This window comes from Struthio camelus, chromosome 7 (assembly GCF_040807025.1).
Source record: "Struthio camelus isolate bStrCam1 chromosome 7, bStrCam1.hap1, whole genome shotgun sequence".
Classification (NCBI taxonomy): Eukaryota; Metazoa; Chordata; class Aves; order Struthioniformes; family Struthionidae; genus Struthio; species Struthio camelus.
In genome coordinates, this window is record NC_090948.1 from 25,724,990 (window position 1) to 25,748,568 (window position 23,579).

At 39.2% G+C, this 23,579-nt stretch overlaps 1 protein-coding gene across 6 annotated transcripts in view; it reads left to right on the top strand.

Annotated features, from left to right (window-relative positions):
- Positions 1-18,543, top strand: part of ADK (adenosine kinase) — a 307,780-nt gene extending 289,237 nt beyond the window's left edge. For 4 of the 6 annotated variants that reach the window (XM_068950470.1, XM_068950472.1, XM_068950474.1 and 1 more), the window contains one exon: positions 17,372-18,543. In XM_068950470.1, the coding sequence (XP_068806571.1) occupies positions 17,372-17,496 (125 nt within the window). In that variant the 3' untranslated portion in view covers positions 17,497-18,543. Of the gene's footprint in view, positions 1-5,181; positions 8,438-17,371 lie in introns of those variants that run through there. The other 2 variants (XM_068950473.1, XM_068950477.1) reach the window with 1 other exon arrangement.
- The last annotated feature ends 5,036 nt before the right edge of the window (positions 18,544-23,579 follow it).

Genomic DNA, 23,579 nt, shown 5'->3' on the forward strand with positions numbered 1-23,579 from the left:
GAATTCCAGGGCTCTGTCGTGAAGCTATGAAGGGGATAACAAGCAGTGTGTTACCCAAATTAAAGCTTCAGAATTGGGCCCCACTTCAAGAAAGGATTCAACGTAAGCTCAATCTTAAGCATGTGAATAATTCCATCCTTGCTCAATACATCACTTAAACCCATGATAAATTTTCAGTATTTACTTAAATCTGGATGAAAATAGGAATGTGATTACTCGTTTGCTTCAGTGCTTTCCTGAATCAAAAAGGACAGAAATAGAAGGAAGTGCATTAGGTCATGTTATCCATACACCTTTTAGTGCACGCTTGTCACTCTCTATTGTTCCTAAGTAACATACAGGACTAAATTTGAACCAGTAAATAATGACTGTGAAATAAAGATCATCTTCAAGTGCTTGTCCCTGCATACATGTGCTCTGTGTATCAGCTGTGCCAGTAAGCTGCGGTTCTCATCATGGAAACAGAGAAAAGATCTTGCTAATTTTATTTTCAGGTCCTGAGAATAAAATCGTAATGGGTAGTGCACAGGTGGGCAAGAGGGCAGAGACCGACCAAGCTTTGCCTCAGCAGGAAGCAATTTTTGAAGTGTCTGCCATATTTATCTCAGGTTGTGTTTATGTTCTTCAGTTTTTAGCAATTATATCGACTTTTGGAAATCAGGACCTTTTTTTTAATAATCCTACTTCTGTTCTTTCCTAGTTTACCTGTAGGAAGAATATTATGACTAGATCATCAGGTTTTAAGAACTGCACACAGTTCTCTCACAGTTATGAGAGTGTGGTCTCTCATAACACTCTTTAAACAATATCCTTTTCCCTGGTACTGCAATAGCTGCTATTTTTCTGTAGAAGGGCTAAACTTTGATGTTAGTAATTACTCAGAATATACTGAATGGATTCATTGATATAAGCCAAATCAAACCCTATTCCAAACAGCTGCCTTCAACAGCATCAGCAGGAGTTCAGGTACATCTCATCAGGCTGGTGTTAGGTCAGTTGTGTTAGTCCTTTCTCTAAGCATCAAGCAGCGGATTTCAGCAGTCTAGGGGAAAATGATGGGGGAAAGGGTAAGCTCCCTGGGAAGGAAATGGGAAAAAGTAGACAAAATCTGCTTCTAAAAGATCAGCTCCCCCTTTTCATTCTAAATATATTGAGATAACCCACCTGGATACAGAAAGCTTCAGTGTCTTTTGGAGGAATCTTAACAAAGTTCCTGTACCGTGGTTTACGGCTATGTGATTTTCCTCAGTTCCCCTACAAACAGCACTGAGGCATCATATACTGTTTGTATGGAGCACAAGTACAGTGCAGTGCAGTGATAGCATGGTACTGCATGTTTCTCCCCTGATAGTAGGTAAGGAAAGGATCACAGCAATTTTTCCTTCTGTAATGTCATTTGGCTCAGCAGTTGCAAAAGCTGTCTGAAATCGGAATTAGAGCTCTACCTGAATAGCAAACATGAACTTAGGTTCTCATTGCACCATATTTCACTCAGCTATGACTTGGAAACCAATATGAGCTTTTGAATATCTGTAGTTCTCCCATTAGTTTCTGAGCTATCCTAGTTCTCCTCTGCCACTCCATAAATAATAAATTGATCATTTATTCTCCTCAGAGTTCAGATTTTCCTGAGTTTAGTCCAGATGGGAGATTTGGGAGTCATAACAGTCTAGGTACACAGCTGATTCTATATACTGTGGTCTCCTTCTTCATGGAGTCATTTCATTTTCCCTCCCATATGCAGGAAATAGGATACTGGACTGGGTAGGCTTTGATTTGATCTGTGTTTCATTTGGGGGGGATGTCTGTATTTTATCTATATCACCCTTTTCATACTTTTTCAAAGTATGCATTTGCAACAGGAAAAGTTTTTTATTGTCTCCTTACCAGAAAGTCCTACACAGTGATATTGGTAATACTACTCAACATATGTATCTTGCGTTGATTCTAGCATTGAACCAGATGCAGCGTTGTTGGCCTGACAAAATTTTTATAATGGGAAAGTTAGATTCTCTTCAATGTTTTTTTTCTAGTTTTTTTCTTTGATTGAGATTTTTATCAGAACTACCCAGGCAACAGCGCACACAATATTCTGACTCAACCTTTAGAGTCCTTGTAGTAAAATGTTTCAGAATTCATCCCTTAGCTCAAAAATGCACTCAATGGTATAATATACTTTCCTGGAAACATAGCTCCTTTATTCAAACAGTAGAGAACAAGAGTCCCTCGGCAAAGCTTCCCTGACTTCTCCAGGGCTGGTAAATTAACATGACTGAATGGTGGTCTTGTTGGAGCAAATGTCTTGGCTGAGAAGGGAATGTGGGATATAATGAGAACTAACTCCATCAAGCAGGATTTATTTTACATTAGGAGGTCAGGTTTGTTAGACTTTATCATCTTTTGAAGGGTCTTTCACTGAGGCACTTTCTTCCAGAGGTATAACTCACAAGATTGTAAGGAAATTCCATCTTGATGATTATGCCAACTTGGCAAATCACTCCTCATGTATTTCTCCATGGGAAAGTGGAAAATAAGAACTCTTTTTTTTTTTTTTTCCTAGAACCTATCTAACTACTGAAGGTCATTAAACTTAAAAATGAAAAAAATTAAAGAAGCCAAGTTTCTGGGCACTTATAACTGTGTGAGTTGGTTCGTTAGTTCAGTAGTTCTGTGTCTGAAGCCTGTGGCCTCCAAGTAGAGCTAGCTTACTCCTACAGCTAGCAACAGAAAACAAACTGGATTCTGCAGCTGAAGCGTGTTTTTATTAAGTTGGGATCAGGAATATCTCTAAATTTCTTACCTAGCACTGCAGGCATCAAGTCACCTGCCACTCAGGCTGGTGCAATGCATGAATGAGAAATTAGATGTTAAAATTGCTGGAGGTATCGTTATCCTAAAAATACTTCTCTAAACAATACAAACAGACTCCTGCCTTTATTGCTTTTTGACAACACTGCTTCCTTTTAGAAGTTTAAGCAATAACAATTTACTTCGTAGCATCTCGGCACCTCTTGTGGATTTCAGGGGTACCACAGATTTCCAGTTACAAATCCCTGAAATACCCATAAATTAAAGTTGTAATTTCACCCCAGGGTTCTGATGACATTGACAAATTGTTTGAGCTTTGCTAGCATGGCTTATGTCACAAGAGTCCTCTTAATGGAATTGCAGCCTTATTTTGTAGAGTTTGGGGAACATTCTGTTACTCTTTATTAAATTAGCATTTATTTATTATTAGTTGGTCCCATTCTGAACCTCTGCAATCATGATATTCAAAACCCATTTAATAGCAGTGCATGTATTGAAATACAGACAATTTTACCATCTTATGCTTTCCTTTATGCCATTATGCTCTCCTTAGCCATCATAGGTTTTGCCTTCTGTTTGGACTCCTCTTTGTCATCGCCACAGTAACAAATGAAAACAATGAGAATCTTTTATGCTGGTTACTGTCATTGTTCCCTGCAAAATCTCCCCCCTAGAATATGTCTGCTAAGTGGAACTGGCTAGCGAATTCGTAATAAATGAATGGAAGAAAGTGTAAAATCAATATGTTCCTCCAGGTTCTGTCAATATATTTCTTTGCTAATCTAATATGATTTAGTCATATACTGTAAGAAAAGTGCTAGAGTATGAAATGTAACTGCAAATCATTTTGAAGTAATGTAATGAAGCAGCAACAGAATGTGCACAGTAAGTATGTATTACTGTCACCATGCTATAAAGATATTATACCACTCACAAGGACAAGAAATCTTGAGCTATAAAGAGCTCTTCATTAGGCATTGTAAGGTGCCCAATACCAGCTTGTAGCAATTTATTTCCGTCGGTATCAAAGCTGAGGTCAACGGCTCAAACCACCTGTCAATTTAAAAATCCCATTGGCAGCTTTCATGTGCAGAGGAAAGCTGTTACCTACAGTTTGAAAGCTACATAGAGAAATTTTTTGCTGCACGTGCTTACGGAATAAACAGTTCTCCCTCCTCCTCTTTTGAAAAATGGTGTGGTCTTATGAGGTGCCCAGCTACTGCCTCAGCTGTCAGAGAACTACTCTGCCAGAAGTCAGGGTTAGGAACAAAAGCGGAATTGTCTTCTGTCACATGTCTTTGCGTGGATGTGCCTCATGGCATCCTTATCTTTCCTTTGGAGACCACAGAGCTTAGTGGAGATACTTCCCTCCTTTTGGTTATGTTCCCATGGCCAAACTGGCTAAATTAAGCCATCTCACAATCTTTCATATACAGGTTAAACCTAAACTTTATTTTTTTCCATCTTAATTGAAATTCATCTGCAGATTAGATCAAGACCTTGGATTCCTAGGATTTTGCCCAAAGGTCATCACATTGTTCAAATTTTAGCCTGCTTCTGTGACGTAAATGCAAATAACTTCCTATAGATTGATATCCAACTTTGTTGTCAGAGTTCAGTAATAGTTGGTATATTTCTGCATTATTAAAATGTTAAAATATTATCCTGAATTTGAAACATTCTTCAAGTATATTATAAGTACGTATGTATGTTTATAAAAACACAATGCAAGAAGTATAAATATAGGCTTGCAAAAGGCCCACAGTGAAGAGAATCACTGCCAAAAGGAGTTGTTTTGTAGCACATCATTACTCCTGTACTATTAGGTTTGATTCAAGAAACCATTTTTAAGAAAGGTCTGATTCTGTTTTCTGAGTGGACTAGTATAAATCTGGAATACCTTCCTGGAAACCAGTTGATTTACACAAGTATAATATTGATGAAAATGAAAACAGAATTAAATCCAACATATTAATGCTTCTACTGTTGCTTCGCAAAACCCATTATTTATGGAAGGAATCCAAGAACCTTAAAAAAAAAAATCTGGGGAGACTTTTCATGATGTGAGCTGGCCCTGCCTTAAGCCAGGAGCTGGGGCAGGTGATCTCCAGAGGTTCCTTCCAGTCTAAATTATGGTGTGATTAGGACTTGCAAAACTTGAGGAATTAGGTGCCCAAATGTCATTTTCAGCTCCTCTGAAAATCCACTCTCAGTCATCTTCTGAGGGCAATGTTGGTGGTTAGAGAGTAGAAGCTGACTGAATTAAAAAAATGAAGCTTTTACAATGGAAATTCCCTCTTAAAATAAATCTGACATAGGGCTAAGATATACTGTATTCATGACTTAGACTAATAAGTCCCTTTTGTATTTCAGGTGAAGAGGTTGTGTGGATGGAGGCAGGTGCTTGCGTGTGAGAAATGAAATACATACTTTTGGATAGATGGTGTATGGCTACACCAGGAGTGCTAAACAAGACAAAAAGTTCTGATAATGCAGTCAGCAGAGACAGATGATTTGAGTGGTTTGTGAGAATACTAAATCATGAGTGAGTTTGTGACTATATTAGAAAGAAAGCTCCTTAATGGATGTATAGGACTCTCTAAGACTGTGAAAGAAACTGTTTTCACAAAAAACACTGCAGGGAAATGGAATATTCCTCATCTTTGTTTTATTTTCATCTCTGTTTGAATCTCTGTTGTAAGAGCTGCCCTTCCTCCAGTACGTGCAACCCCCAAAATATTCTAGAGTTCAAGGAACTAGGAATAGTTCTTTATTGAAAAGCAGGCGTGTGATATCGGAAGCTACTTAATCCACTTACAGTGGTCTTTAATTTGTATGAGATGTTTATACTTGTTTACGATACCTTGGGAAATTGTCACCATTTCTTAATCACATTTGATACAGAGAAATGCATTGGTTAAAATGTCACTGCTGTGAAATACTGCCCTTTGATAATACCTGAGCCCTGAGATGCAATTTGATTTGCCACCTGGCAATAAGTGATATTTTTTGTTTGGTGATATCAATTAAATAAATATGGATATGTAACTTACTGTGGCTTATTTCTGCTATAAAATTTATCTTCGTGAATAAAGAGACAAGGGGATACTACTTTGAGTTGTTCTGTCTTTTCTTTGAAGTGAAGATAAATGTTATAACAGAGATCAGCACTCTCGTCATCTTCATTTATACAACAGGGGCGGCTAATTGCCTCTGAGCAATCCTGTTGTTACTGAAATCATGGCTGATGAGATACGAAGTTTTGAAATAAAAATACCTTCTTAAAGTCATCAGCATTTTGACTGACAGCCCATTTTGCCCATCTTTAATACCTCTATTTTATAAGCAGCATACACAAGTATTATAGCTGAGCTGCAGATAGGACATCAATCTTTGCTTGCCGGGGGATAACTTGTCAGCATGTTCATGACTTACCGCCCCTGTGTTCTCATGCCATTCTTAACTCTCACAGATAAGTATCACATCTAAACCTAGGCTGTTAGATGGCAACGTTATCTCTGTAGCTGACCTTCTATAAACTAGGAAATTACCAGGTTATATGTTCCTGCTTGATTTTTCTCAGTCTTAGCTAGAGGCACATCATTATTCTGATCAATATTGTAGCCAGTCGCTAGTAATTTCAACATTAGTATTGGCACAGTTTAGAAATTTGCCACCATTTGAGTTGTAAATCCTTAAGCATAATCATAGAAAGAGATATCACTCAGGAAAATCACTCTATATTTCTGTTTTCTGTTTAACTCCCTGTTTCATGTTATACCAATTTCCATTAAAAGTTACTTCTTTGGAAATAATATGCTCTTCTGCATTGGTATGATTCTCAAATCCTGAAACAGGTGTTCTAGTGTAATTTAATTGTGATCCAATCTGTTTTGTTTTTTTTTTAATTGTTACCTTTCTTCTGGGTTCTAAGTGTTTTTCTTCATGATTTTATTGCATGTTTATTTTATTATCAAAATACAACTTAAATATGCTAATTCACATTTTCACCTGTACAGTATAAACGGAATCCAGAAAAATACCTAGTTAAATTAAGTGCAAGACAAACTCTTGGTTTGTGTTCTGTCATTTTAAAAGTAACATGTAAAAATTTACATCTGAATGAAAGGATCAATGCATGGAATTAAAAATCCTCAGAAGTTCCTAGTTAGACTGAAGCAGGACCTGATCCTTCCAGTTGCTATGTCTCTTTTCCTGTCAGTGACAGTGGCAATGTTAAGGGAAGCTCAGTACACGGCAAGAAGATTAATATTTTGCAAAATGAGGTCTTAAAAGGTAGAACTTTTCTCACCATAAATTCAATGGCACTCTGGTCAGGCTTTGTGAGAAACAGAACGTTGAATAGGTTCTGTACATTTTAAAAACAAACCTACTGTGTTAAAAATAGATTTTCAAAACCAATTATAAAGTTCCAATTTTTGCTATAATAGCTATGGGACAATTACAAATTGACTTAATGCCTCAAAGCAAATCATCACTGTTTAAAATATTTTGTCATGCCTACTATCCCTATCCTCATAACATTTCATTTTATGTTAATGTAGCAAGTGTTAGAAAAATCATGTAATGATAAAGAAAATGTTCACGTGGAAGGTTAGAAATGACTTTAATGAGTTATTATTACCTTGCTCTCAGACTGTTGGTAATATTTTTGTGTTATTTTAATGTATTCTGAGTAGAGACAGAGGCACTAGTCAGATTGGATCAGCAAGAAAATTCCCCTGGGAGTCAGGGCACGATATAGTCCCCTAAGAAATGATGTGTCAGATTAAACTGATGTGATATTCACAGCAAATAAAACAACTCGCAATGAAATGTAAAAACACAAGGAAATTCGGTATCTGTTTCATGTCTGATGTGACTTGGTATGGTGCTATGGAGATTTTCACAATAATCGTAAAGATATTTCTCAAGACCGTGGTAGCAGCTAGTACTACAGTAACTTGCTCACAATGTCCTCTCTTACATAGTAGTATAGTAACTGCTCACATAACTTGTTCAGTTTCCCCACGCTGAAAGGCTCATAAGTGAAATGGGAATTTAGAAGGTTTAAAAAAAAAAAAGTCCCAGTTGAAAGCAGTTAATGGTAGCAGTGCTTGTAGGTTTGTTTGACACTGATCTCCTACTGTACTTAGGACATTACTGTTATTGGTGATCAATAAATGATTAAGCTTTTTTTTTTTTTTCTGGCAGTATCAATTCAGGACTGTTACAGACACTTAAAGAGGAAAAGGATATTAAATGTCACTCTATCCTATAGGAGCTTTATAAATATAATGCTGTGGTAGGCTATTTCAGTCCACAGAAGTCAAGAAATTCATAGGCTCTCTAGCTACCGAGTCATTCCCATTGTGCTGCTTGTTGCTTTTTGATTCTCATTGCATACTGCTGACTTGATTGTGTAGAAGTGTACCTGCAAATGAAACCTTGCTGAGTTATGGTTGCTCTGGCAAACACAACTTCCAGTTTCTGAGCTTTTGTGCATGGGAATCTCACCCATAAAGTTACATTCATGTAGCCTTTTTTGCGTTTAGTGTCCTTAAATATATGACAGAAGCGTCATGCTTTCAAACAATGTTAAGAACCAAATAAAGAGAAGCACGTAATATTCCATCTTGTTATGCTTAGAGCTTCATTATTTCTATGTGGAATTCTCTTCCTCTTAACCCAGCCAGTGGGTGTAATAAGATTTATCTGCACCATTTAGTGTAAATACTGGGGATCTGTTGTGAGGCTTAGAAAATTTCCTGAGGTACTGGGAAAAAAAAAAGAGTTTTATTTCATTCTGCTGCCTCAAGAATGGCTAAAGGGAATTTTCACTTTCCAGAAACACTTCTAGGAAAGTTTCTAGGAGAAGTTTCTGGGGGAAAAAAGAAAGAGAAGTATCAGCCTGCAAGGTACTTTTTTCAGATAGTTGCAGAAGACGCTTCCAGTGAAAATACCTGTGTTCTGGTTTGGCATATGCAGTGCCCTGATTATTCCTTGTAAGCCTGGAGACTGTAAAAACTTACTTTTTTAATCAAATGTTTTCCCCCGATCTTGGCTGTTAGAGACAAGCCCAAAGCCACCAGATTCTGATCCAAAAGGGAATTTTCCAAAGTTCATCATGTGGCAATAAAAATAAAAAATATGACCAAGCCATCAAAAGTTATAGCTTTGTTACCAGTGTCCTCCATCACATCTTTCTTGGAGCATATTATAAATTGAAATGATTCTTTTCTTGGACGGTCAGAAGCACTGGGGAGGTTTTACATAGGTGATATGCAACACAGACTAAACTAGAGTCTACTGAGGATGAGTAAGGTGGAGGCTATCGCCGCAGAAAACATTCCTCCTTTAAGGGTGGAGAGCCCTCGGTCAAGGCATAGGCTAACATGTCAAAGTCATTGGGAAAACTGCCATCAATCTCAGTAGACTTCGAACTGTGATCCAGGTCTTCTCCATCCGTTGCACAGCCTTCAGTACCAAACTGCTGTGGAGTTACAACCGTTTCTACTTGAACAAAGACATCGATGAAACAAAACTGCTCATTTTCTTTAGAGAGAGTCCCTGGTGGGTCCAAGCATCTAGGCAGGTCCTGGGAAGTATTATTCTACCTTATTCTACCAGCTTCGGTGAGCTGGCCAAGTAGGTGCAGGCAGTGGTAAGCATATAGGCAATGCAATAAGAGTATTCAGCCTTGAGTAACTGATTTCCAATGGAATAACAAGGATGTAGCAGAGTTTTATTTCATTTTTTTATTGTTACACTTTCACTGGAGGGTTTCATTAACTTCTTCCACATGTAATGCTTTCTTTATGGCATTAGGGTTGGAGTTCTCTTTTGCTTTATGCATTCAACACCTCCTCTCCACCCCAGGAAATGGCTGCTAAAGTGATACAAAAACAGTTATTCACAACCCTCTAGTAAATGCAAAGTTGCATTATTTGTATGTGTCCGTAAATGACTGTGTGAACTCAGACTGAGGAAAACATACACCCATCTGAGTGATCCTAAAGAGATTCAATACACTCAAAAAGTGTCCATAAATATAAAGAAAACAAGAAGGATAGAGACAACAATACTAGCTGCTTCTCTCAAAAACATGCTTGTTTTAGCATTCATGCTGATGATTAGAAAATAAGTTTGTGTTAGGGGGTTGTACATAGACAGTGAAATGCATCCCTCATTTAGCATGTGACCGTTTTGTAAATAGAGTAAAAATAGACTTCCCAAACCTTTTATTTGTGATCTCATGGTTTTGTCATTCTCTGGAAGTAAAAATATTGACATTTACGAGGCTGTTTGTTCCAGCTTTCTGATCTCCTGCAGTTTATTTTTGTAACAACCTTATCGATGAGCCTCTTACCCAGCTCTCTAGGTTTAACTGAGTTGAGTCGATTTGTTACCACAGCTTCAAGTAGCTGTTACAGAACAAGCAAGACATCCTAATAAAGCTGTAAACGTGTTTACTCAAACATGGTATTGATTTTACTTGGAGAGGGAGAAGCTAGTGCTTAGCATGGTGTCAGGGAGGATGAATTTAACTGCAGTTTTTCATTGTCATCTGTCATGGTTGTGAAACACTAAGTGAAGCCACAAGAGGATAATTAGAATTGCCAGAAATTTAGCCCCTAAAATCAGTTAACCACTTGGGATTTTTGTAGTTTAATTAGTTTTTATTAAAACTTTCCTCCAGTGGTATAGTCAGAAAGGCTTTTTTAATGTTCTTTTCAGTGAGAGTGAGATTTCAAGGTTGCCGCTTGTTAGATATACATCTTAAATGACTGTTTTTCTGAAGGGGTTGGTAACCTTTTTTCTCTCACTTGTAATTAGCCTGGCACTACAGTTCTGTAGAAGCAGAGAGCCATCTTATTTAAAAAGCGAGGGAAAGGCACTTGTTTATACGTATGCATTTGCAGTCAATAACATAAATGTGCATATGTGGAATAATTCTCAAACTGTATTTCGAGAGAGAAAGCTGAGGTGTGTGAAGGTTGAAAGAAATGAATAGTGTATTTGAAGATGCATATATTTAATTTGTCTTAAATACTATAAGTGTAATGTGTCAGACCACAGTGCCAAAATACATGAAAACAGAAGCCAAATCCCACCCTTAATCAAACGTTTCCATTTAGAATAGCCAACATTCAGTCTGATAGCAATGGGCAGGGCCTCTGGCTTTCCATTATTCTTGGCTGTAATAACCACCATCTGCCACCAAATTAAAAAAGGAGAAGCCGCAGCATGTTGACGTACAGTCGTTCAGTGACTATGTTGCAGAATCATCTGATGCCAACATCTTTTACAAAATCTAGGTTGGCTGGTTGGCTCTTGGCACCAGATTTGCTCACCACCTGATTACAGCTGACCAGACTAGTGCTACCCCAGCATTAACCTACTCCAACAGCACTGAAAGACTTCAGCAAAACCTCAGTCATATCAGCTACAAGATTTTAAATTACTAGACTAATGTTTCTGGAAAATTGCATCTTCCCACACTGCTGGCCTGGGAGACTAGTGGGATCATATAAAAATAGATGAATATTCAAGTAACTGTGATAAATGCTGCATACAAGCAAGATGTGAAAAGATGCTTGTAACTGTCCTCCATGGTGGAAGAACATCATTTTAGGAAAACAGCTCACAAATTAAGCTGTAAAAACTTTAAATACAAAAATAGAGGAAGCAGCTCAGCTGCTCGTGATCCTTTCTGTGGCTGAGACAGTTTTGCTGAATGGATGTCCTGGCTCACATGGATTACATTAGGTGCTTTTGGGTTCACCTGGAAGAGGAGAGTTGTCTGGGAACATCACATCACATAGCAAAAAGTGTTTTGAGGGGCTACAATGCTCTGACTTGGGGTCAGCTTGCAATTGTTTATAATTAATGCATGTGATAATTGCTTTTTTCCTGCTTTCATCTCTTTTATGTAAAGAAAAAAATATTAATTTTTCCATGGGCATTTTATAAAGGTTGGAAGTGTGAGAGAGACTGCAGAAAGACTACTAGTGGGGGAGCTGGGTGTCAGAGACTATAAACGGATTGCCAGCCAGCATTAGTAATTAACAGTCATTAAAATTAATTGTCAAGTGTAGAATTTGAAGTGAAACATTTGGCTTCAATATGAGCTGTTTTTAAGTGTTGTTAAACCATTACTGAAGCAGACCAGAACTGTTTTAAAATCTCAGCTCTTGGACTCCTGCATTCCTATCCAATTGCACTAGCACTAGGCACTCATTCAGAATTGCCACTGATAATCTGGGAAAAAAAACTTTCAAAGAAATCGCTGAGTTCAGTGAGCGTTACCTCTGCAATGTCTGTTTTGTCGACCGTAAGAAAATGAACTCGGTTCTGCTTTAATGATTTTAAAGTGCTACTCAGCTCTTAAAAGTAACCAAGTAAAGACGTTTGTGTTGGTCAGTGGACTGTCTTGTTGTGCCTTTTCAGAGTTCTATTGACACCCCCAAGGAGATGTGTCTTGATTTCAGTGAGGACCTTGATTTAGGTCTGGATTTTGAGGCTCAAGCACCACTTCTGACACTTGGCTTACAGAACTTTTCATTTTGTGGTGAGCACAAAAAGGAAGAAAACAACTTGACTTTTCTGTCCCCTCTTTTGTTTGCAGAACTAGTGGTTATAAACATTGTCTTTGAGCACGTGTAGTATGGAAACCGGAGATAATAAAGATTAACTCTCAATTATTTCTGGCATTCTTTTCTGAGCAAAGTGATTTCAGAGACACTTTCCTCTCTTGAGCAGTTGAGAGAGCCTGCAGCTCTCTACAAGAAATAATTATGGGCCAAAAATAGCTGTTGGTGTCTCATAATCACTTCTGACACCTGGGAATGTGAATACATTTTCTTTTTGTGAGTTGTACCACTCTAAGTTATAAAGCAGCTTTTCAAGCCAAGTTGCCTTTGCTTTCTAGGAAACTGCTGAATGTGTGGGATGAATCGGACACAGTTCCAAAGAAGTTCTTATCGTGAATAGGTGCAAGTTGGTTACTTGGCTGTCTGTGCCTGTGGAGGAGAAAAGGCATCCCAGTCTCCTCTGAAAGCTTACCCATGTGGCTAATTACAGCAAGGTGGCGTGGTAGACATCCTGTAACTGCCATTTCTTATACACCACACACCATAAACACTTTGGATGTCAGGGCAGGAGGCAGACTATAGAGAATGCCTTGAGTTTGATTCCTGCCTTTGTTTTCCAGTGTGAAGAGGGTGGTGTAGAATCCATGTAATACCCTGCACAGCTTCAGCAGTGTAGAAATGCTAGGGACAGAATAAATGCAAATGGAATATGGTAAACAAAATTGTCTGAAGTTGTTTCGGTAAAATATTTGAAGTTATATTGTCTTGTATAGCCAAAGCGTACTACTTTTTGTGTTCTGTTCCAGTGACAGCCGGGAACTAGCTCAGGCCCTGGCATAAGTTAAAATAGTTGCTGAGTTACTCTAGCATGCGCTGGGATGATCTGGTTCTGTGAGTCCAGACCCATGATACAACATCACAGTTCAGCCCTGCCCTTTTGGTCCATAAGGGGTGAACAAGGGGTGTGGAGTAAGGCTGAAGCCATGTTCACTTATCCTCTTCCCTTTCCAGTCATGGCACCTTAAAGAGATTACTGCTTTCAGCTGCTTATCACTCCTCCCTTTGTAGCCCTGCTTGCTGGTAGAGCTATTTGTTTGAGTACTCACAAACCTTCTTCAGTTGAAATCAGCTGAGTTAGCTAAGATCTACTATTAAACAGCTTACTGTTTAAAGTAATCTGGCTCGTTTTGACAGAGCATCAGTTTACACAAGCAGAAAAGAAGGAGAGTGAAAAGCAGATGGGGCAGCAACTTCTTCAACTGGAACTAGAAGATCTGAGTTCATGCCTCGAGAATATGATCCCTGGGGTTTGCATTACAGTACCTTGCACGCTGGAGCAGGCGAACACTGAATGATGTTCTGACCATATTGTTTGTTATTGCATTAACTAAAAAGAACATTCTGCAGCTAAAGCAGCCAACCTGATGGAGCTCTTTGTTTCTCTGCTCAAACAACAGTGCTTCCTGGTGTTCCCTCGGGGTCTGCTTTGCTAACTGCCTAGTCTTAGTATGTGATGTAGCGCTGTGTTTGTGATATGTGTGTTTGTATTGTCATTCAATGCGATATTGTGTCAGATACTGCTATTTCTATTTCATCTATGAAATACATAGCTTTTAAGAGAAACTCAACAGACAAGAGAATGGTTTGAGGGCAAACTCCCCACTGCAGATTCTACATATCTCATACATGACAGCAGCACTTAATGTCATTTCTCCACCACTCTGAAATCCCAGAGATCTCTCATTCTATCCCCAATTAGAACAGGATGTTTTTTCACCTGATTCTGCTTTCACTTAGATCAGAATAAATAAGAAGTAGCTTCACTGAAGGCAAAAGATACATACTAGCTTGAAAATACTTTGAGCTTGGGAGGTGGTGACAGTCTCAGTCTAGTTTGTATTAAAAAATGCTTAATGTCATATGGTCCTTTGCTCCTTTGATTTCCTCATTTTCATATATTTTTGATGCCTTGGTCATAACCATAGAGGACAATTTTTCATTCCTGTATAAACCCCTCTCTGAATTCATGCTCTGCACAAAGTTTAGCCTTGTGATTGCCTTTGGAGGCCTGCCCAGTGCGTCTTCTGTACTTACTGAGTCAGAAATGGACTGTCTTAGCAGTCTCATTTTACATACGGTTACAACTTGTTCTCAAGTTTTAACCACCCAGAAGCACACTGGCAAGCTCTTGCCTCCCAAGCAGTTGAAATTTAGTGATTGACATTCTCTGTGTATCCAAGAAAGTTTCTTCTAAGAATGCATGTTAATTTAATGGAGAGCAGACCATTTTCATCTCGTTATTCAGAAATGGTCAGATTTCTGCCAGGCATGCTGTTTGAATTTCTCAACTGTTACCCAACTATTACAACTGGACCATCCTGCCCTAGTTGGGTTGTCTGTCATCCCCTGACTGCCATCAGTGATAGCATTCACAGCACAATTGCTTGCTGTTCACATTCTCATCTTTGTGTACTGAAAACTCCTGTCTTCTCCACTTATGTTTATGGGTTTAAGATTTGTTGGTTCAGAAGTCATTTTTCCCAGTTAATGTCAGTCAATATCTGTGAAATCCCAGCAAATATGTGGTTCAGGCTTCTCTAGAAAACTACTGATGTCAGAAACATCCAAAATTTTTCCTGGTTGTTGACCAGAACACCTATTTTGTATTGCCTCCCTATTCCAATGGAAAGTATTTGATTTATCGATTTAGTAATTTTGACTTTAACGCCAAACTCCTCACTCATTCAGTGCAGTTTAGAGAAGACTCTATAGATCAGCTAGGCTTCTTTTCACTATTGGTCATGACTGAGGAGCCAAGAAAGATATTGGTAATTCATGAAAACAGGCTCTTTTGCTCAACAGTATTATGCCTCATTAACCTGTAACATTATTTTTCATATTTTATATGATTTTTAATTTTCAAGCCACAAATATTACTACATAAGAAAAATCACAGAATCACAGAACAGTTGAGGTTGGAAGGGACCTCTGGAGATCATCTAGTCCAACCCCCCTGCTCAAGCAGGGTCCTCTAGAGCACGTTGCCCAGGGTCGCATCCAGGCGGGTTTTGAATATCTCCAGTGAAGGAGAGTCCACCACCTCTCTGGGCAACCTGTTCCAGTGCCCAGTCACCCTCACAGGAAAGAAGTTTTTCCTCAGGTTCAGATGGAACTGCCTGTGGTTCAGTTTCTGCCCATTGCCTCTTGTCCTGTCACTGGGCACCACGGAGAAGAGGCTGGCCCCATCCTCTTGACACTCTCCCTTCAGATACTTGTGCACATTGATGAGATCACCTCTCAGTCTTCTCTTCTCCAGGCTGAACAGGCCCAGCTCTCTCAGCCTTTCCTTCAGAGGAGAGATGCTGTAGTCCCCTCTAATCATCTTTGGAGCCCTCCACTGGACTCGTTCCAGCAGGGCCATGTCTCTCTTGTACTGGGGAGCCCAGAACTGGACACAGTACTCCAGGGGAGGCCTCCCCAGGGCTGAGTAGAGGGGCAGGATCACCTCCCTCGACCTGCTGGCAACACTCTTCCTAAATCTTTTTGTCCTGTTCTGTAAACATGCTCTAATATTTCACGCGGAAGCAAACATTTAGAAAAGAAACACAGGTTAAATGCAAGCGTCACAAGGAAACGTAGTGTGTTTATTCCAATAGTAACCAAGCTGAACAGAGAAAATGTCTTGGACCCTATCAAAAGAAAGCTATAGCAAAATGGATCATTATCTTTGAATCAAAATTTGTAATATGTCAGAAATTGGTACCTATGAGCTACATATTACCTATGAGAGACATAGTTTCAAGACTAGATTTGTACTGTGAACAGCAAGGGCTGTCAGAGCACGGCGCAGGAACTTGAAATGGTGGATGCAAGCTTTAGAAAAGCATGTTTCAGCTTGCTAGGTTTCTGACTTACCTGGGCAAGCCTGGCTTTCCTTTTGTGATTGGACAAGGAGGTGAAATGCTTCTTAAACATGTTAAAACTGAAGATAAAAGTGAATAAGATATTACCTCTAAAATGACAGAACTGATTTTTAAATTGAAAGATGCTAAGTTTCCTTTTCACCTCTTCAAAATTTAAAAGATGTATTTCACCTCTGCCCTAAATTCTATCACGCTGTTGATCACAATAGTTTCAGTCAAGACAAAGTGTTTCAAAAATGTTTCAATCCATAAAATCTCGGGTCCCACTTGTGCTTAGCTTTTCCAGGTGCCTATGAATAATCTACTTTCTGGGGTTCTGTCTGCCTGCTTTCCAAGACACTCAGCTCCCAGTGATTTGTGGTTTTGTAAGCCATGCATGCTAAGGGTTTTGGTAGCTAAAGCAGTTATCCAAATTCCTGATTCTGAGAGGTGCTTAGCTCTTCAGACAGTTTGCTGTTTACTTAGATATCTGTGGTGAGAGGTGTCCACTATTTCTGAAGTCTTCGGTTAAAGATCCACTGATCAGGGACAACTTTCTTGATCAGATAAAAGTTCCTCTCTTGATTTTTGTTGTGAACACCTGTAACTGTGAATAAAGATAACATTTATTGGTTTTGTGCCTTTCCTTTTTTTTGAGAAAAGTTTGCAGTGACAGTTATGTGGTGCTGTTGCTGTAACCAGTATGAACAGAAGGGTCTCTTCAACATAGAAAGCTGTTTCGTTGAGGTTTTAGAGGAGTATTTGGGGGAAAGGAGAGAGGAATAACTCTGGTAAAATCATTTAGATTGAGGTCACTAATGAAGATTAGTACTGATAATCTTTATTTGCCTGAAGCTACCAAGTGGAGACTTCAGGTAAAAATAACAGCAGCAGCACGCTAATTAGCAGAGCACTTCAGAACAATGCTGAATTTAAGCTGCAGTCAGGTACTCGTGTACATGCAGCTAGGCCAGTATTTCAATGTTGTGCCATATGACAAACTCTGATACACTCAAAAACCTAATCTAACCATTTTCCTCCTTCTCTCTCTACTGCTTTGTTTCATAGGCTTTCTCTCACAGCTCGTCTATGACCGGCCAGTGACCGAGTGCATCCGAGCTGGACATTATGCAGCCAGCGTAATTATCAAGCGTTCAGGTTGCACTTTCCCAGAGAAGCCCGACTTCCACTGATACTGGTGAATCAGAGGGATCAAGAGAAAATCCCGTGTTGCCATGGGACAGCTGCCTAAATTTTTCCTCCTTCCCCTTCCTCACCCTTCCAATTACCTGCATCAACGCTTCTGTACTTCTGTTCATTTTATCCTAAACAAAATACATATTTCTATGATATTTTCCTTTTCATACCACTGTATGTCTCACAAGTCTTAACTTTGGGAAACAGTGCTAAGAGAAGCTTATTCTCTCATCAGCCTGGAAGAATTGTTCTATTTACACAGTTTGTAAGGAAGTCACATGTAAATGAGACTGATTAACCCTATTAAAGTACTTCTATTCGAATCTGTAGTTTGTGTCCAGCTATGGCCAAATCCTACTCAACTTACTCACGTGAAATCAACAGACCTGCCTTTTTTGTCTCATAATGTTGTAATCCAGGAATAGTTCTTTGTAAATCAGTGGAGTCACACTAGTGTTTACAGTGGTGTGAATATCCCAGGAATTTCCTTACATGTTTTAGTGTACACGATCTGGCCATCAGATCCAGCCCAGCTCCCATGAAAGTGAATAGCTATTTTGTCGGTAATTTCAGGACATGATCCAAAGCTGATGACATGTATTAAGTGTTCTGCCACTGATGTGGAATCCAGCTTTGGTCTCTTGGCACTATGTGAGAGCAGGTTCTGGCTGCTGTACTGTAAATTCACATTCATCTGTCAGGTGAGCTAGAAGATAGGTACTTTCAGTGATTTCAGGGCAGAGGCGTGAGTTGATGATGAAAACAGACGTATGGATAGATCCTATCTCCTCAATGTAAGCTTTTTAGAGGCTGTATTTAATTAAGGTACACATAGTGAAAATGAGGTACAGAAATATTTATGCAGGATATATTGACAGGATATGCCAAACGGAATCTCTGAAACGCACATTTTTAAACTTTTAATTTACTTTGGATAATTAAGCAATGTAGTGGATTTTGTTTGTATTTACAGCGATCTGACACTGCATTCATTACTTTGCTATGTAATTTGATACTGATAAATAAAAAATTGTCATACAGTAGCTCCTGGCTTTTTGTTGATATGTATCTGGCTTTCCTCCAAGTATCTTACTGAAACAGGAGAAGAAGGGGATGCTCAACCCACAGTATATGATAGATCTCAACATTTTATCTGCGACTTTCAGTGTCCAGCCGGATATCTAGGAGTGAGCTCAAGAGTAAGGAAGGAGGTGGTTCTTTTAGTCATCAGTGTGGTGCTTGTGCACAGCAGAGATGAAAAATTAATGGCAAGGGTTCATCAGAGAAGGCCAAGTCATTGTAGGCTTTGCATTTGACTGCAGAGCATGGAACAAGGGAGACGTGCAGGAGTACAACTCATTGCAAGGAGCATGGGGAGCAATCAAGGCCTGATTCCCTTCTTCTCTTGGGCCAATACCTGGTTTAATAAGTAGGAGAACAGGCTCTGTCTTCTTAAAGGCCACATGGTGGAATCCCTACATGAATATTAAGGAGCTTCAAACCAGCTGCTTCTGAGAATCCCCTTGGAGCTCCACTGTCTCGAGTGAAGATCACTGCATTGTAAGTACAATCTGTTCTTAAAGGACTCAGGCTTAAGTGGTGCCAGAGAAATATGCACACGCTCTGTATTTTGGCTAATAAAGCCATGTACAATTACGTTAGACCTTTTGGTCTCACAGTCAATAGCTACAGAAGGTTGCATGTACAGGTCTTGTCTACCTATGGACTTACTCATTAGCACCTGTGTGGAGATAAACCTTTTGTGCTTGTCTGGTTTCTCCCCATGTACTACTCTCAAAGGGCTTTGGGCTTTACATTTCTTATGTTCTTGAGATGGAGATATAACCACTTTCTAGCATAGGAGACAAGGAGAGGAATGAATACACTGGAGTAAAAATGGAAGAGCAAACAATTGAAAGAGGCTAGAGTATGCATGGTCTGCAGGCTTTATAGGTAGGTCAGAAGAATGTCATTTTTTACATGTCATTAATTTTTAATTCTTTAACTTGGTGTATAGGTATGATATATTTTAATCAAGAAAATCTGACAGGCAGAGGAAGGATGTCTTGCAGTTCATGCTATTGATGTATGGACACATATCACACCATGCTTACTGCATGTATTTGGCTGGCTGTCAGGAAAATACATGTGATCTAGTGGGTATATCTGCTGTTCCCTTTGCTCTACATCAGTGACGCATTCCATTCCTTTTGTAACAACTTCATCCATGTTTTAGCCAGACAACTACGGCTCATTTAAAATAGAATGTAAATATGTTAAATATGTAAGTGTTCTTTACCAGTGGAACTAAAACACAATATAACTACTATAAAGGAAGGGAGATATGTTAGAGTCCACAAGACAGACTTTTAAAAAAAAAGAAAAAAGGCCTTAAAGGCCTTTGTTTTGTTTTGTTCTGTTTTGTTAAGCCTTAAAAAAGGCCATTTCTTGTTTCCAGTTCAAGATGCAAGAGTATCACGTCAGAGGTTCTGTTCTGAGCTTTTCCACTGATGTGCTTGGTGAGCTTGGACTCCTGACATTTGGCTCTGAGTGTCAGCTATAGAGCATAATTTGAAGCCAGTGGGAGCAGTTGAGGAATAAACTACTGCCCAATTCATGGAAGGGCATCAGAGTCTGGCCTACTCTATTTAGCCATTCATTATTTCTCCAATATCTGTCAATGGGTATTCTTGGATAATACATGCATACTCAGAAATGTATTGCCAAATCACGCTAAGTAACTTCAAGCTGTACTGTCAGATTGCCTGGTGATTTCATTCAGAATTCTTTTCAGCATTCTTTTCTGCTTCTCACTGATGAAGGGGTTTTTGTCTATATAATGGAGAACGGTGCCATCCTTAATCCTTTCTCTCACAAATATTCTTTATCTCTATTTGTCCTCTACCAACCTCTTCCATGCAGAAGCATGTTAGAAAACTGAGCTTCCTGAAACACACATAATTGAAAGAATTGTCTGCTGGTTACATTTCCCATTGCCTCAAATCCCAGACTGGATAAGTGAAGCAAGTCTGTCGCTGAGCTTGAGCCATCATTCAAACACAAAGTTCTTAGCTGGGGTACTTTCAGGAAAACAAATATTAGAAATCCATCCAATCGAATACGGGCAAGGAATAGGCAGTTATTCAGAAAACCAAATACTAAAGAGCTGAAAAGAATAAGAGCTGGGAATCAGAAAATAAAGGTTATTTTTCCATTTCTGCAAGTGATTCACTTTGTGATTTTGGGCAGATCACTTTTTTCTCTAAACCTCTTTCTCTCTGTAAATAAGATGGTAAGCTCAAGAAGACGGTAAATTCAAGAGATTAAGGTGGTAAGAATTTAAGTAGGGCAGTATCAGTCACATCTCTACCTGTACTCACTGCTGACATTTTACTTATTTTGATTGCCCCTTTTGCGCATGAAATGATTTCAAACTGTTTGTTTACCCTTAAAAAACCAGCGCTAGTAAAAAATAGTGCTAGTCATTACTGCTTGTTTAGGGGTTAAGAGAGGTAAGGAAAAGGAGGGGAAAGAGAAGAAAAAAAAAGCTGTACTGTAAAATATGCTACATGAAAATGACAATAGAAATGCACACTGTTTTAAGATGACAAGTATGGGAACAATCTTTAATTTAAAGGGTCTTATCCACAGTTTTCATAAGGAAATGTTAATTAAAAGTGTGATGATATGTTTGGGATTTAAAGGAAATCATTCTGCAAAGGATTTATAGCAATCACAGCTCCAGAGCATTAGGATTACAGATCCTTGTGCTGTTCCTTTTCAGTGAGCATGTGACTGGCCTGTTGTTAAATATAGCTCCCATTTAGTGAGTTGAGACAGGCATGGGAAAGGTAGGGATAGTTTCTTTTAACCAGCGGGATTTCAGAGGTGTTGGAGATTATACAATTCATTAGTTTTTACATAAGATCAAAGGGAAAGAGGATATCTTAATTTGGGCACCAACGGCTACTGTTTGAAAGTCTTGCAGATTAAATGGAAAGTGAACATGTGCAGTGCTAACTGCTTGTGCTAGAGCATGACCCTATTGTTTTATATCTCACTAACTCATTGTTCTCTTCCTGAAGATAATTCTCACACTTAAGACCTTCTGAGATAGTTATGTCTATTGTGGATAGTTCAGCAACCGACTGGCTCAGAGGTTAGCACCTAAGCATCTTTCCCTTGGCTTAATCCCCTGCAAGGTTTTTTCTGAGCGGTGTTGTTAATCTAAAATGACTGCTAACTGACTCTGTGAATAATGTCAAACATTATTCATTATGTGCTTTAAATGCTTCCTGCAGAGGCCAAAATAAATTTTATTTTTTAAAAGCAGACCACAAGGAGTGCCTAAGTAGGATATTTCCTAGAAGATTAGATTTTAAAATGGCAGTTAAGATGTTGGGGTGAAAGCTGTGCTCAAAACAAAGCTTCACAATTTAACCAGGGACATACAAAATGAACAGACCTCAGTTGCCAAAATCCACTTTTCAAACAGAATTGTCTACACCCTGCTCCTGTGCAAGAGGGAGAGCACCCGTGCATGTGAGGCGAGATACTCTTATAAAGACATGCAATAAGCATAAACATAATTTTAAAACGCGGTTAAGTCTTTTGTGTCTTGTTTTTTTTCAGGTGTCACTGGTGTTGGTATAAAGGAGGAGCTTTTGTTTGTGTCAGTGGCACTGACAAGCCTTGCATGCGTAATGACAGTATGGGAAGAGAGACACAGATAGATTTGAATAGCAATAAGATGGGTCTCCTTCCAGTGTGAAAAGAGCATAGGATTCATGTGTACTGAGATGAAGCATAGCCTTGCTGCACAGTGCAAATATTTAATGCTGTTGTAACTATCCCTTGGTTATTGGAGTGTGACAGTTAATAGCCGTCAGCTGCCAAACCCACTGAACAGTTTGGTGCCCTAAAAAGAAAATGAAAAGTTAAAAAATGAAGCCAAGTCAGACTAGAAACCCGCAAATCATAAATGTGCTAGAGCTTAGCGGGCAGATCGTCTCCAAAGTTCAGAGCGATGTCGACCTGAGCTGCTTCTCAAATGAAAGAAGGATCGAGTATGTCTGTCTTCTAGTCCTAGCTTTGCCATGCACTCACCAGCAAGCTCTGGCTCGGCTCTCTGCCTTCCAAGGCTCTGTTACTCCCTAGTGATGTTTGCAGAGGAGTTTGAGTAAAGGCTGGAATGAAGAAAAAAAAAGCATTGTCATCATTCTGGCTCAAATATCCAAGTCAGTAGTGCAGCATAAATGCACTGAAAAAAGTGGAAGGACTCCTAAACTGAGTGTGAGACAAATTCTGTGCTTGGACAGCCTTGCTGTCTATGGTGCCATGGGGATATTAACACAAGTGTAAAATATTGCCCCAAAAGAAGTATGACTGTGGAATAATAATAGCGTATGAGAGAGTATTTCAAGAAACAGATTCAGCTTGAAAAATCCTCCCTCATTCTACCTATTTTTGTTCTTAGCAATGCTAGTAGTAACACATTACTTCACTGTAGTTAAAAATAGCTGTATTTTGATTGTACCCGCTTTTTGGGGCCCTGGGGATAGCCAGTTTCCCTCTTCCCCTATAGATTTGCTGTTCGTTCTCATTTTACAGCTGTGCGTACCAAAGGTGAGTGGTTCCAAGGCCAACGCTCCCTGCTCTCTCTCTGCAGCCGCTGGAGACAGGGCTCCTTCCAGGGACAAGGCAGAGTGGGGAGCTGGGTGGTGACTCCTGAAATACTCTGCAGGAGCCTCTGTTGGCTCTAGAGAGAAGCTAGGAAGGGGCGGGTGGCTGACTCAGCCGCCCAAAGCTGGGGCAGAGGCGGGGAAAGGCTCTTGCCTGGCTTGTCGCCTTTGCTGGTACTCAGCTTTCACGGAAATGCAAGAGGAGCGAAAAAAAAGAACAAATATGCAAGTAAAGGTGCACAATCTGTAATCATCAGCAAGGTGATTCGTGGGTAAGGTTTAAATTACTGCGATCTCAATTTCTTAAAGTGACTTGGATTGCAAGTTGATGATGGCTCCTTCAATTTCTTGTCTTCATATTAATACCTGTGATAGATATTGCACTAAACCCTCCCGTA